Source organism: Acipenser ruthenus, unplaced genomic scaffold (genome assembly GCF_902713425.1).
Source record: "Acipenser ruthenus unplaced genomic scaffold, fAciRut3.2 maternal haplotype, whole genome shotgun sequence".
NCBI lineage: Eukaryota > Metazoa > Chordata > Actinopteri > Acipenseriformes > Acipenseridae > Acipenser > Acipenser ruthenus.
The window spans coordinates 87,463-102,570 of NW_026708140.1; the positions used below are offsets into that span (position 1 = coordinate 87,463).

General features: G+C 46.8%; 1 protein-coding gene across 1 annotated transcript; it reads right to left on the reverse strand.

Annotated features, from left to right (window-relative positions):
• Positions 1-2,775: 2,775 nt before the first annotated feature.
• LOC117398621 (transforming growth factor beta-2 proprotein) lies at positions 2,776-10,827 on the reverse strand. Its single transcript, XM_059019980.1, has 7 exons — positions 9,844-10,827; positions 8,783-8,946; positions 8,497-8,629; positions 7,428-7,538; positions 6,816-6,990; positions 6,031-6,184; positions 2,776-4,958 (listed from the first exon to the last, which is right to left on the reverse strand). Exons 1-7 carry the CDS (start codon positions 10,193-10,195, stop codon positions 4,800-4,802), a joined length of 1,248 nt encoding a protein of 415 aa, XP_058875963.1. The 5' UTR covers positions 10,196-10,827; the 3' UTR covers positions 2,776-4,799.
• Between the last annotated feature and the right edge of the window lie 4,281 nt (positions 10,828-15,108).

Consider the following 15,108-nt stretch of genomic DNA (forward strand, 5'->3'; position numbering starts at 1 on the left):
ATAAATCTGCTTCTCCTAAAAACAGGAGCACAGGAAACAACACGCCCTGTTTACTGAGAGAGAGAGAGAGAGAGAGAGAGAGAGAGAGAGAGAGAGAGAGAGAGAGAGAGAGAGAGAGAGAGAGAGAGGAGAGGAGAGAGACTCCCCACACACTGGCTAGATCAGTGCTTGGTTCACTTCCATCAGAACGTCAGAAAGTTTCCAAGCGAGAGGAGTCCCGTTCACACCTCGGAGCTCCTCCACTTCCCAGCAGCTGATTGATCTCAGAACTCTGTCAAGTCGGGTCTGAAAGGATCCCAGTGATTCAGCCTCGACAGCGTGGCTCGCTATCCCTCGGTAACCCATAGCAGCCCATTCCACCCCCTCACCTCGCCCTCTCTTTCTCTGTGTGTGAAGAAGAAGGGTCTCCTTTTTTGAAGACCATGAGAAAGACTTCTTAGTTGAAAGGTTGACCTTGAAAGTTCAAATTTAAAACACTTAGAAAGACACACTATGCTTTACCAAACCTCTCAGTGCTTTACAATGCTTCCCTATGCTTTACCAGACCTCTCAGTGCTTTACAATGCTTCCCTATGCTTTACCAGACCTCTCTGTGCTTTACAATGCTTCCCTATGCTTTACCGGACCTCTCTGTGCTTTACAATGCTTCCCTATGCTTTACCAGACCTCTCTGTGCTTTACAATGCTTCCCTATGCTTTACCAGACCTCTCTGTGCTTTACAATGCTTCCCTATGCTTTACCAGACCTCTCTGTGCTTTACAATGCCTCCCTGTGCTTTACCAGACCTCTCTGTGCTTTACAATGCTTCCCTATGCTTTACCACACCTCTCTGTGCTTTACAATGCTTCCCTATGCTTTACCAGACCTCTCTGTGCTTTACAATGCTTCCCTATGATTTACCACACCTCTCTGTGCTTTACAATGCTTCCCTATGCTTTACCACACCGCTCTGTGCTTTACAATGCTTCCCTATGCTTTACCAGACCTCTCTGTGCTTTACAATGCTTCCCTATGCTTTACCAGACCTCTCTGTGCTTTACAATGCTTCCCTATGCTTTACCAGACCTCTCTGTGCTTTACAATGCTTCCCTATGCTTTACCAGACCTCTCTGTGCTTTACAATGCTTCCCTATGCTTTACCAGACCTCTCTGTGCTTTACAATGCTTCCCTATGCTTTACCACACCGCTCTGTGCTTTACAATGCTTCTCTATGCTTTACCAGACCTCTCTGTGCTTTACAATGCTCGCCTATGCTTTACCAAACCTCTCAGTGCTTTACAATGCTCGCCTATGTTTTACCAGACCTCTCTGTGCTTTGCAATGCTCCCCTATGCTTCCCCATGCTGTCACACTGTGCTGTGCTGTTGCTGCAGGACTCTTTCCTAAGCTGGGTTGCTGTTTGTCTGGTCTATGGCTCGCTGTCTCTCTGCCAGCCTGCCTGCCTGCCTGTCTCTCTGCGGTCTGGTCTGGATACCTGTGTGGGTCGAGGGAGCTCAATTGAGGCTTTGTACACTGGCTGCAGTGAGGTGTCTGTGAGGGAGAGAGGGATGAGGGAGAGGGAGGCCAGGGAGAGATTGAGGTGGGTGGGGGGGAGAGGGAGAGGGAGAGGAAGAAATTGGGAAGGGGGAGAGTGGGAGGGAGCGAGGGGTGTGTGAGAGATAGAGGGAAAGGTCTAGGCTAATTTATTATTATTTATTTCTTAGCAGATGCCCTTATCCAGGGCGATTTACAATTGTTACAAGATATCACATTATTTTTACATACAATTCCCCATTTATACAGTTGGGTTTTTACTGGAGCAATCTAGGTAAAGTTCCTTGCTCAAGGGTACAGCAGCAGTGTCCCCCCCCCCCCCCACCTGGGATTGAACCCACGACCCTCCGGTCAAGAGTCCAGTGCCCTAACCACTACTCCATACTGCTGCTTACTGCCTCCTAATGTATGCAGACTAAAAAGTGGACAGTGTACAGAAGATAATTACAAAAACAGATATTTAGTTCTCTCTCTCTCTCTCTCTGTCTCTCTCTCTCCAGCTCTCTGCCCCCTCGTATCTCTCCTCCAGAACCACATAATCACTTCCAGTCCCTTTCCCAAGGAATCTGCAAAACCTCAATCCGCAAGGAAAGAGCAATATTGACAGTCCTCTCCCTCTCTCTCTCTCCTCCTCCAAAACCATGAAAAACCCAGCGTGGCTGGCATCCACGTGGTCATTACTGGATTCTCAATCGCACGAAAGCTCACCGCTGTAAATCTTCACTGTAATTTCTGCTGCCTTTACCCCAGGGTTACACCGCGGCATTTCACATAAGTCTGCTGGGTTAGGGGGGCTCCCGAGGGGCGCATCCGGTAAAGGCGCTCCGCGTGGAGTGCAGGATGCCCCCTATAGCCTGGAGGTCGCCGGTTCGAGTCCAGGCTACTCCTTTGCCAAACGAGGACGGGAGCTCCCGGGGGGGCGGCGCACAATTTGGGGAGGGAGGGCTTAGGTCGCCTTTCATAGTGGCCCAAAGCGCTTTACAGAGGCTGTGAACTGCGCATTCTATGCAGAGTCACTTCCAATCGGACGTTGATTTAACATCTCATCCGCAGGACGGGAGCACAAGGAGGTGAAGTGACTTGCTCAGGGTCGCACACAGCGAGTCAGCCAGTGGCAGAGGGGGGATTCGTGCTGAGAGTGCGTTTCATTGTCTTGTGGTTTTAAGAGTGTTTTGTTTCAGTAATAACAGCTATAGACCCCCTAAGTGAGGTAAAGGAGTCAAAAAACAAACGCAGTCAAAACAGTTTGTAATGTTTTATTCTTTGATAAAAACAAAGCCCCCCATAATAATACAAATAATATGCATAATAATAATAATAATAATAATAATAATAATAATAATAATAATAATAATAATAATAAAACCAACCAACAACAGAACTGATGATTCATTTAAATACAACACAGAATAAAACCAGCAGGGATTCTAAAAGGCTGAGTTTATATTTTTCTTTTTCTTTTTTTCACTAACTGAGTTCAAAAAAAGAAAATTTGAAAAGTTTTCTGGTTTTTTTTTATTTTTTTTTTATTCGTGAGCCTATTTACAAGAACCCCCCCCCACCACCATTTTTTCTCTCTAAAAAAAAACAAAAAAAAAAACACACACAAACAAAAAAATCCATGCTGATAAACTGGGAGTAAAAAAGCATTGCTAATCTATGTGTTTGTTTGTGTGTGTGTGTGTGTGTCTCTTTGTCTTTCTCTCTGTGTCTCTGTCTCTGTCTGTCTCTCTGTTTGTCTGTCTGTGTGTGTCTCTATGTCTCTCTGCCTGTCTGTGTGAGTCTCTCTCCCTGATTCTCTGTCTGTGTGTATCTGAGCTTGTTCTGTGTGTGTGTGTGTGTTTATCAGAGTGTGTGTGTGTTTATCAGAGTGTGTGTGTGTTTATCAGAGTGTGTGTGTGTTTATCAGAGTGTGTGTCTGTGTGTGTGTTTATCAGAGTGTGTGTCTCTGTGTGTGTGTTTATCAGAGTGTGTGTGTCTGTGTGTGTGTGTGTTTATCAGAGTGTGTGTGTCTCTGTGTGTGTGTGTGTGTGTTTATCTGTGTGTGTGTGTTTATCAGTGTGTGTTTATCTGTGTGTGTGTGTTTATCAGAGTGTGTGTGTCTCTGTGTGTGTGTTTATCAGTGTGTGTCTGTGTGTGTGTGTGTGTTTATCAGAGTGTGTGTGTCTCTGTGTGTGTGTGTTTATCAGAGTGTGTGTCTGTGTGTGTGTGTGTGTTTATCAGAGTGTGTGTGTCTCTGTGTGTGTGTGTGTTTATCAGTGTGTGTGTCTCTGTGTGTGTGTGTGTTTATCAGAGTGTGTGTGTCTGTGTGTGTGTTTATCAGAGTGTGTGTGTCTCTGTGTGTGTGTGTGTGTGTTTATCAGAGTGTGTGTGTCTCTGTGTGTGTGTGTGTTTATCAGAGTGTGTGTGTCTGTGTGTGTGTGTGTGTGTGTGTTTATCAGAGTGTGTGTGTCTGTGTGTGTGTGTGTGTGTGTGTGTTTATCAGAGTGTGTGTCTCTGTGTGTGTGTGTGTTTATCAGTGTGTGTGTCTCTGTGTGTGTGTGTTTATCAGAGTGTGTGTGTCTCTGTGTGTGTGTGTGTTTATCAGAGTGTGTGTGTCTGTGTGTGTGTGTGTGTGTGTTTATCAGAATGTGTGTGTCTCTGTGTGTGTGTGTGTGTGTTTATCAGTGTGTGTCTCTGTGTGTGTGTGTGTTTATCAGAGTGTGTGTGTCTCTGTGTGTGTGTGTGTTTATCAGAGTGTGTGTGTCTGTGTGTGTGTGTGTTTATCAGTGTGTGTCTCTGTGTGTGTGTGTGTTTATCAGAGTGTGTGTGTCTCTGTGTGTGTGTGTGTTTATCAGAGTGTGTGTGTCTGTGTGTGTGTGTGTGTTTATCAGAGTGTGTGTGTCTGTGTGTGTGTGTGTGTGTGTTTATCAGTGTGTGTGTCTCTGTGTGTGTGTGTGTTTATCAGAGTGTGTGTGTCTCTGTGTGTGTGTGTGTTTATCAGTGTGTGTGTCTCTGTGTGTGTTTATCAGAGTGTGTGTGTCTCTGTGTGTGTGTGTGTTTATCAGAGTGTGTGTGTCTCTGTGTGTGTGTGTGTTTATCAGTGTGTGTGTCTCTGTGTGTGTGTGTGTTTATCAGAGTGTGTGTGTCTCTGTGTGTGTTTATCAGTGTGTGTGTCTCTGTGTGTGTGTGTGTTTATCAGAGTGTGTGTGTCTCTGTGTGTGTGTCTCTGTGTGTTTATCGGGGCGCCGTGTGTCTTGGTGTGTTTATCGGGGCGCCCCGTGTCTATCTGCACTTGCAGGATTTGATGACCATGTTGGAGAGCTGTTCCACTTTGGGGGTCCTGCCCGTGTAGACAATGATGGTCAGCGCCTCCAGATCCTGGGGTACACAGCAAGGCGCGACCGACGCCTCGGGGTTCATCTTGTTGAACAGGGGCAGCACCTGCAGGGGGCAGCACAGCACAGCACATCGCTGAGACCCTGATGTAAATCAGCAGCAGGTGCAGAGGAGCACAGAATGGGAAGCTCACAGTCTAGTGCAAGCTGGATCACTGGATACCTGCTGTGTGAGACCTGGCTGGCACAAGGTAAACGCATGCTAGTGTATTCATACAGTACAGCTAGGGCCAAAGATTTGGGGATTTTAAAGATGGTCAGCACTCCTTTAAAGGGAGGGGCCAGCGATCCTGTTAATAAAGCTAATAAGAGGCGAGAGAATGGATTTTAAAGATGGTCAGCGCTCCTTTAAAGGGAGGGACCAGCGATCCTGTTAATAAAGCTAATAAGAGGTGAGAGAATGGATTTTAAAGATGGTCAGCGCTCCTTTAAAGGGAGGGGCCAGCGATCCTGTTAATAAAGCTAATAAGAGGTGAGAGAATGGATTTTAAAGATGGTCAGCGCTCCTTTAAAGGGAGGGGCCAGCGATCCTTTTAATAAAGCTAATAAGAGGTGAGAGAATGGATTTTAAAGATGGTCAGCGCTCCTTTAAAGGGAGGGGCCAGCGATCCTGTTAATAAAGCTAATAAGAGGTGAGAGAATGGATTTTAAAGATGGTCAGCGCTCCTTTAAAGGGAGGGGCCAGCGATCCTGTTAATAAAGCTAATAAGAGGTGAGAGAATGGATTTTAAAGATGGTCAGCGCTCCTTTAAAGGGAGGGGCCAGCGATCCTTTTAATAAAGCGAATAAGAGGTGAGAGAATGGATTTTAAAGATGGTCAGCGCTCCTTTAAAGGGAGGGGCCAGCGATCCTGTTAATAAAGCTAATAAGAGGTGAGAGAATGGATTTTAAAGATGGTCAGCGCTCCTTTAAAGGGAGGGGCCAGCGATCCTTTTAATAAAGCGAATAAGAGGTGAGAGAATGGATTTTAAAGATGGTCAGCGCTCCTTTAAAGGGTTAGGGCTGGACTGCTGGCACGCCCATTCACCATGTTGTTATTTTTGCCCCGCCCCCCTCACGGTGTCGTTATTCTGGCCCCGCCCCCTCACTGTGTCGTTATTCTGGCCCCGCCCCCTCACCGTGTTATACTGAGTGTCTGCGCTCCACAGGTAAGGGCAGGTCCCTGCACAGAAGTTGGCTTTGTATCCTTTGGGCTCGTGGATCCACTTCCAGTCCAGGTCTCTCCGGAAATCAACGTAGAGAGAATGCAGGCAGCAGCCCTGATCCACGTTCCTGAGAGTCAAACGAGAACAGCGTGCCTTCAGACAGAGCTGCTGTACAAACAGCATTCAAATGCACTGCTAAAACGCATTTCAAACGTATTTTGCATGTGATTAAATATATTGTAACATATTCTAACATTTAAAAAAAAGTTTGAAATAAAACATTTGCCATTGAATTTACACTGAAGACGCTGAGAAAGACTTCTAGTGGCAACGTTTGCCATTGAATTTACACTGAAGACACTGAGAGAGACTTCTAGTGGAAACGTTTGCCATTGAATTTACACTGAAGACGCTGAGAGAGACTTCTAGTGGAAACGTTTGCCATTGAATTTACACTGAAGACACTGAGAGAGACTTCTAGTGGAAACGTTTGCCATTGAATTTACACTGAAGACGCTGAGAGAGACTTCTAGTGGAAACGTTTGCCATTGAATTTACACTGAAGACGCTGAGAGAGACTTCTAGTGGAAACGTTTGCCATTGAATTTACACTGAAGACGCAGAGAAAGACTTCTAGTGGAAACGTTTGCTGTTGAATTTACACTGAAGACCCTGAGAAAGACTTCTAGTGGAAACGTTTCTTTCAGTGTTTCCAGATTCAGCCGGACAGGAAGCTGGCGTCTGGGACAGGAAGTCACCTGGAGCACGTGGGCGTCTCCCTGGCCGCGCGTTTCCTGCGGGTCTTCTTCTGCGAGGATTCCATCCTGTGCGCGGGGAGCAGGGTGAGGATCAGGTGGGGGGTCTTACTGCTGTAATCGGACCGGCCCCCCTTCACAGACTTCTCAAACTGCTTGATGAGGTCATCGTCAATACCTGGGGGGAGGGGAGTCAACACAGCAACAGCACAGCACAGTGTGATACAGCACAGTGAAAGCATTGTAAAGCACAGAGAGGTCTGGTAAAGCATAGGGAAGCATTGTGAAGCACAGAGAGGTCTGGTAAAGCATAGGGAAGCATTGTAAAGCACAGAGAGGTCTGGTAAAGCATAGGGAAGCATTGTAAAGCACAGAGAGGTGTGCTGAAGCATTGTAAAGCACAGAGAGGTGTGCTGAAGCATTGTAAAGCACAGGGAGGTGTGCTGAAGCATTGTAAAGCACAGAGAGGTGTGCTGAAGCATTGTAAAGCACAGAGAGGTGTGCTGAAGCATTGTAAAGCACAGAGAGGTGTGCTGAAGCATTGTAAAGCACAGGGAGGTGTGCTGAAGCGTATTTAAACGCAGCCCCTGGCAGTGCTGTTGCTGTTGTTCTTACCTGCGAAGCGGGTCTCCAGCTCTTCGCTCCTGTTGGGCAGGATGCTGTCGCTGGAGGGGATGAAGGTGCAGCAGGGGCAGTGCACGCTGATCTTCAAGCCCAGGTTCCTGCCTGGCACAGTCACACCCACGCGTTACAGCCTCACGCTTCAGTGCAATGCCATGCTACAAAATACACTGCTCCCAAAAAATACTGTAATAGACAGCCCCCCAAAATCTCACGTACAAAATCTCAACGGACCCTAACAGATAAGGAGTCCCTCTCACTCTCTCTCTCACCCATCCCCTCTCTCTCTCTCTCTCTCACCCTCTCATCCCCGTCTCTCTCTCACCCATTCCCTCACCCACCCACCCCTCTCTCTCTCTCACCCACCCATCCCCCCTCTCCCTCTCTCATCCTCTCATCCCCGTCTCTCACCCATCCTCTCACCCCCCCCACCCACCGTCTCTCTCTCTCTCTCCCTCTCATCCCCCTGTCTCTCTCTCTCCCATCCCCTCTCTCTCTCTCTCACCCACCCACCCATCCATCCCCTCTCTCTCTCTCACCCACTCATCCCTGTCTCTCTCACCCATCCCCTCACCCACCCACCCACCCACCCATACCTCTCTCTCTCTCACCCACCCATCCCCCCTCTCCCTCTCATCCTCTCATCCCCGTCTCTCACCCATCCTCTCACCCACGCACCCACCCAACCCCCTCTCTCACCCCCCCACCCACCGTCTCTCTCTCTCCCTCTCATCCCCCGTCTCTCTCTCTCTCACCCCCCCTCTCTCTCCCTCTCATCCCCCTGTTTCTCTCTCTCACCCATCCCCCCCTCTCTCTCTCTTTCTCTCTCTCTCACCCACCCATCCATCCCCTCTCTCTCTCTCACCCTCTCATCCCCGTCTCTCTCTCTCTCACCCATCCCCCCTCTCTCTCTCTCTCTCTCTCTCACCCACCCACCCATCCCCCCTCTCTCACCCTCTCATCCCCATGTCCCTCTCTCTCTCTCAAAGTGCTCTGCAATGGGAGTCATCATCATTATCATCATTATTGTTATTAGTGTGTGTCGCGGGGCCCCGCCCCTCACCTCTGTGAGAAAGCCACTCGCTGAGCGTGTCTGTGACGTCGAAGGACAGCCACGCCCCCTTGCTGCGCGGGCGCACGTTCCTGCTGTCGATGTAGCGCTGGGAGGGGGCGGCTGGGTCGCGGGCCTTCAGGATCTACGAGAAACAAGCAACAAAAACACACCTACATATAGAGAGAGACAGATCCATTTATATATATATGTGTGTGTGTGTGTGTGGATGGATGGGGAGGGGCAGTGCTGTGGGTTATGAAAGGCGCTATATGTAATCGCAGTCTGCGTGGCTCACCTGGTAGAGCTCCACCCTCTGCTCCGTGACCCTGGCTCTGGGATGCGGGACCCGGAACACTCGGAATTCTGCTTTTACCAGCTTGCTGGAGTTCGTGTCGATCCCGGACACGGCGAAATTCACCACTCGGAAGTACGGGTTAGCCAGGCTGCTGGAGATGACATCTTCAAAACACACAGGGGGGAAAAAAACACAGTCATTAATGCAAACACACACACACACACACGCATACATACACACACACTCCCACACACGCACATACACATGCATACATACACACACACTCCCACACACGCACATACACATGCATACATACACACACACACACATGCATACATACACACACACTCCCACACACACACACACATGCATACATACACACACACACGCATACACACACACGCATACATACACACACACTCCCACACGCGCACACACACACACATGCATACATACACACACACTCCCACACACGCACATACACATGCATACATACACACACACACGCATACACACACACACTCCCACACGCACACACACACACACATGCATACATACACACACACACGCATACACACACACACACGCATACATACACACACACTCCCACACGCGCACACACACCCACACATGCATACATACACACACACTCCCACACACGCACATACACATGCATACATACACACACACACGCATACACACACACTCCCACACGCACACACACACACATGCATACATACACACACACACGCATACATACACACACTCCCACACGCACACACACACACATGCATACATACACACACACACACGCATACATACACACACTCCCACACGCACACACACACACATGCATACATACACACACACACACACACGCATACATACACACACACTCCCACGCACGCACACACATTCACATTCATACATAGGGCTGGGAATATCTGAAACAGCGTACAGTTATTAAATTGCTAAACTGATAATAATAATAATCATAATAATAATGCTGCAGCATTGATAACCACAGCAGTAGTAACACTAGGAGCCGCGCTGGTACGCACTGTCGAGGCTCGGCGGCAGCATGTCGATCTTCTGCACTTCCTTGGCGTAGTAATCCTCCTCGCTGCTCTCGCGCTCGCAGGCGGACTCGGCCTGGCGCGCGCGCTCCTTCAGCAGCTCCCGCGTGCTGTTGTACAGCAGAATCACTTCCGGCGGCGGGTCGCCCGGGGGCACCAGCACCTCGGGCGGCCGCGAGATCTTGAGCTTGGAGAGGATCTGGCCCCGAACCGCCTCGATCCGCTTGTACTTGAAATCGTCCAGGTCGAACCCGGACTGGCAGGTGGAGAGGCTCAGAACCGAGCCGGCCAGCTCCGCAAACAGACAGACGCACAAGCACAGGGACGCGCAGGACATCGTGTGTGTGTGACGCGCGGTTAGAGTTATCAACACAACGCGGGTAATTCTAATAAATCAATAAACCCTGTTAACGTTTATCCCGGGAAGCTGAGTTTTATATTTGTTTTAATGGTGTCCGTCTGTTGACTTTATAAACCGATGTTATTTATGTGCTGTATTTATTGTCAGCAGAAAAATGTTTGCAATGCTATTATTATTATTATTATTATTATTATTATTATTATTATTATTATTATTATTATACTATAACGCTGTTCAACAGAGTCGCTGGCCTCTGTGACGAAAAATGCGTTCGAATCCGCTGTGACGAAAAATGCGTTCCAATCCTCTGTGACGAAAAATGCGTTCGAATCCGCTGTGACGAAAAATGCGTTCCAATCCGCTGTGACGAAAAATGCTTTCGAATCCGCTGTGACGAAAAATGCGTTCGAATCCTCTGTGACGAAAAATGCGTTCCAATCCGCTGTGACGAAAAATGCGTTCGAATCCTCTGTGACGAAAAATGCGTTCCAATCCGCTGTGACGAAAAATGCGTTCGAATCCGCTGTGACGAAAAATGCGTTCGAATCCGCTGTGACGAAAAATGCTTTCGAATCCGCTGTGACGAAAAATGCGTTCGAATCCTCTGACGAAAAATGCGTTCGAATCCGCTGTGACAAAAGTGCGTTGGAACGTGGCTCGGTTACTTTGCTAATTCACCAGATAATCAACCTAATATATATATATATTTTTAAAAATCACAGTAAGGAATTATAATTTAATTAAGAAAATTATATTTACAAAAAAAAAAAAATCCATAAAGTTAAATATTTGAATTCAAATCGATCAGATTATTTGATTGAGTTTGTACAATAAAAAAACACGTTTTTTTTACTAAATAAATTCACAATAATGTTCCCTTATATATACAGAGAGAGAGATTGAGATTCCAAGGTCTCTATAAATAACTGCGCAGTATTATCTCTCTGAAGCAGCCCGAGTGACTCGAAACCCAGTAATTAAGTCCGGTTGCGGATCCTTTGCTGTGGTTCTGATGAAAATCCAACAGCGATGTCTAATTATTTTGCATGAAAAGAAAAATGAAGCAAAAACTCAAGTATCCTTTTAAGTGTAAAAAAAAACGATCTTGCTAGACGGAAGCAGCAAACATTTGTAAGAGCAGTAAATCCGTCTCGGAAGAGAGCCGCGTTTAATTTGCTATGGACTGGGATTCCTTCAGCAAAGCGGCGAGTCCGGGTGCCGCTCCGCAGTGAAACCCGCTCCGCCTCAGCACGGCTTCAGGAGGGGGTGTCGTTATTATTTGCGTTGTTGTTATCTGTAGTTCTCTTTGCGTGTCTCAATTGCTCGGTTTCTCTCAACCTATCGCGACCTCGTTTCTCTCTTTTTAAATAAGATGCACATTGCGATGCGCTCCTCCGAGGCTGGACTCGGCGCTTCGCTCTGAGAAGTCTAAGCGTTTCTGCAGTCTGATTTCACTCCAAATCAATCTCTCTCTCTCTCTCTCTCTCTCTCTCTCCCTCTCTCTCTCTCTCTCTCTCTCTCTCTCTCACACCGCCGCAGCTAAAACAACCCAAACCTCAACGGCTTTTAACATAAAAACATGTTTTTTTAAAGTAAAATATAAAACAGAAAGTGCTTATATATACGTTGATTTTACTGTCCATTTACCACAGTTTGCCATGTTTTTACCACACTTTACTGTGGTTTATCAGGTTTAGATGACCACATTTTTTAATGCTTTACCATGCTTTATCACACTTTACTATGCTTTAAGTTGATACACTTTCACTAATTGTATTATTATTTATTTCTTAGCAGATGCCCTTATCCAGGGCGACTTACAATTGTTGCAAGATATCACATTATTTTCACATACAATTCCCCATTTATACAGTTGGGTTTTTACTGGAGCAATCTAGGTAAAGTACCTTGCTCAAGGGTACAGCAATTTTGCTATGCGGACAGCAGTTCCACGCGTGGATGAATGGATGTAGACTCATCACAGAACACGTTTATTTTTCTCAATGCAGTGTCACTTTCAGCGGCTGTGCAGCCTCTCCGCTCTCCTTGTGTGAAGTTTTACTGACATCTAGCGGCGAGAACCGGTATGAGAAATTAGAAATTCTAAGAGCGGCTCGCTTTCGCCACCTGCTGGCGAACCGCGTGGAATTACAATTTGTGGATATTCTCTAAATATCCCCTTTTTGGTTTTGAAACTCCGGTAAATTGTCGTGTTTGTGTTTCCTCTAAGTATACACCAGCGCGCCACGTCACCAACGGCGATTCGCATTTTTGTTTTCATTGCTTCGAACCCAACTTAAAATTACCTATAATTATTTTTGGAGATAATTAAACAAAACAGAGACTGTAGTAGTTTGTAATTATGTATGTGTGAGTGTGTGTGTGTGTGTGTGTGTGTGTACCCTTATAAAAGCGTCCCACAGTAACAGCACAGCAAAATGTGATACAGCAGAGAGAGGTCTGGTAAAACATAGGGAAGCATTGTAAAGCGCAGAGAGGTCTGGTAAAGTATAGGGAAGCATTGTAAAGCACAGAGAGGTCTGGTAAAGCATAGGGAAGCATTGTAAAGCACAGAGAGGTCTGGTAAAGCATAGGGAAGCATTGTAAAGCACAGAGAGGTGTGGTAAAGCATAGGGAAGCATTGTAAAGCACAGAGAGGTCTGGTAAAGCATAGGGAAGCATTGTAAAGCACAGAGAGGTGTGGTAAAGCATAGGGAAGCATTGTAAAGCACAGAGAGGTCTGGTAAAGCATAGGGAAGCATTGTAAAGCACAGAGAGGTCTGGTAAAGCATAGGGAAGCATTGTAAAGCACAGAGAGGTCTGGTGAAGCATGGGGAAGCATTGTAAAGCACAGAGAGGTCTGGTAAAGCATAGGGAAGCATTGTAAAGCACAGAGAGGTCTGGTAAAGCATAGGGAAGCATTGTAAAGCACAGAGAGGTCTGCTAAAGCATAGGGAAGCATTGTAAAGCACAGAGAGGTCTGGTAAAGCATAGGGAAGCATTGTAAAGCACAGATAGGTCTGGTAAAGCACAGGGAAGCATTGTAAAGCACAGAGAGGTCTGGTAAAGCATAGGGAAGCATTGTAAAGCACAGAGAGGTGTGGTAAAGCACAGGGAAGCATTGTAAAGCACAGAGAGGTGTGGTAAAGCATAGGGAAGCATTGTAAAGCACAGGGAGGTCTGGTAAAGCATAGGGAAGCATTGTAAAGCACAGAGAAGTCTGGTAAAGCATAGGGAAGCATTGTAAAGCACAGAGAGGTCTGGTAAAGCATAGGGAAGCATTGTAAAGCACAGAGAGGTGTGGTAAAGCATAGGGAAGCATTGTAAAGCACAAAGAGGTCTGGTAAAGCATATGGAAGCATTGTAAAGGATAGAGAGGTCTGGTAAAGCATAAAGTATGTGTGTATATATCTCTGTGTATGTCTCAGTGTGTGTGTGTGTGTGTGTGTGTGTCTCAGTGTGTGTGTGTGTGTATGTCTCTGTGTATGTCTCAGTGTGTGTGTGTGTGTGTATGTCTCAGTGTGTGTGTGTGTGTGTATGTCTCTGTGTGTGTCTCAGTGTGTGTGTGTGTGTGTGTGTGTGTGTGTGTCTGTGTATGTCTCAGTGTGTGTGTGTGTGTGTATGTCTCAGTGTGTGTGTGTGTGTGTGTATGTCTCTGTGTGTGTCTCAGTGTGTGTGTGTGTGTGTGTGTGTCACGGTGTATGTCAGTGTGTCAGTGTGTCATGTTGGGTGAGGGTCTCTTTGACAGTTCTATTTGGCTCCATGTTGGAGTTGCGTTGATCTTGTGTAATCGACCCCCCCCCCCCCCCCCCCGTGTCACAGCTGACAATCTCCTCACAGTAATGCGTTCAGCAGCTTCATGCAAACAGCTCTGCCTTGAAAAACAATTCACTCCACCCTCATGCTTTTACCATGGTGGTAGTTTACCATGGACTGTTTATTAATGTGCTTTCCCAGACCTCTCTGTGCTTTACAATGCTTCCCTATGCTTTACCACACCTCTCTGTGCTTTACAATGCTTCCCTATGCTTTACCAGACCTCTCTGTGCTTTACAATGCTTCCCTGTGCTTTACCAGACCTCTCTGTGCTTTACAATGCTTCCCTATGCTTTACCAGACCTCTCTGTGCTTTACAATGCTTCCCTATGCTTTACCAGACCACTCTGTGCTTTACAATGCTTCCCTATGCTTTACCAGACCTCTCTGTGCTTTACAATGCTTCCCTATGCTTTACCAGACCTCTCTGTGCTTTACAATGCTTCCCTATGCTTTACCAGACCTCTCTGTGCTTTACAATGCTTCCCTATGCTTTACCACACCTCTCTGTGCTTTAGAATGCTTCCCTATGCTTTACCAGACCTCTCTGTGCTTTACAATGCTTCCCTATGCTTTACCAGACCTCTCTGTGCTTTACAATGCTTCCCTATGCTTTACCAGACCTCTCTGTGCTTTACAATGCTTCCCTATGCTTTACCAAACCTCTCCATGCTTTACAATGCTTCCCTATGCTTTCCCAGACCTCTCTGTGCTTTACAATGCTTCCCTATGCTTTACCACACCTATCTGTGCTTTACAATGCTTCCCTATGCTTTACCAGACCTCTCTGTGCTTTACAATGCTTCCCTATGCTTTACCAGACCTCTCTATGCTTTACAATGCTTCCCTATGCTTTACCACACCTCTCTGTGCTTTACAATGCTTTCACTGTGCTCTGTCACACGTTGCTGTGCTTTTACTTTTGTGAAACTTTTATAAGGGTTTGTTTACCCTGGTTTAGTTTTTAATATAACACACGCACACACACGCACACACGCACACACTGACACTCGGAGGGGCAGGCAGGTTCCAGCTGTATCACTGATTGGACCTTTCAGAGGTGATGTCACAGA

Coding starts and splice junctions, on each gene's coding strand:
- LOC117398621 (XM_059019980.1), bottom strand. CDS start 10,195: ATGTCCTGCGCGTCCCTGTGCTTGTGCGTCTGTCTGTTTGCGGAGCTG. Junction 8,947..9,843: donor GCTGCCGCCGAGCCTCGACA/GTGCGTACCAGC, acceptor TGTGTTTTGAAG/ATGTCATCTCCAGCAGCCTG. Junction 6,185..6,815: donor GAGACGCCCACGTGCTCCAG/GTGACTTCCTGT, acceptor TTTGACTCTCAG/GAACGTGGATCAGGGCTGCT.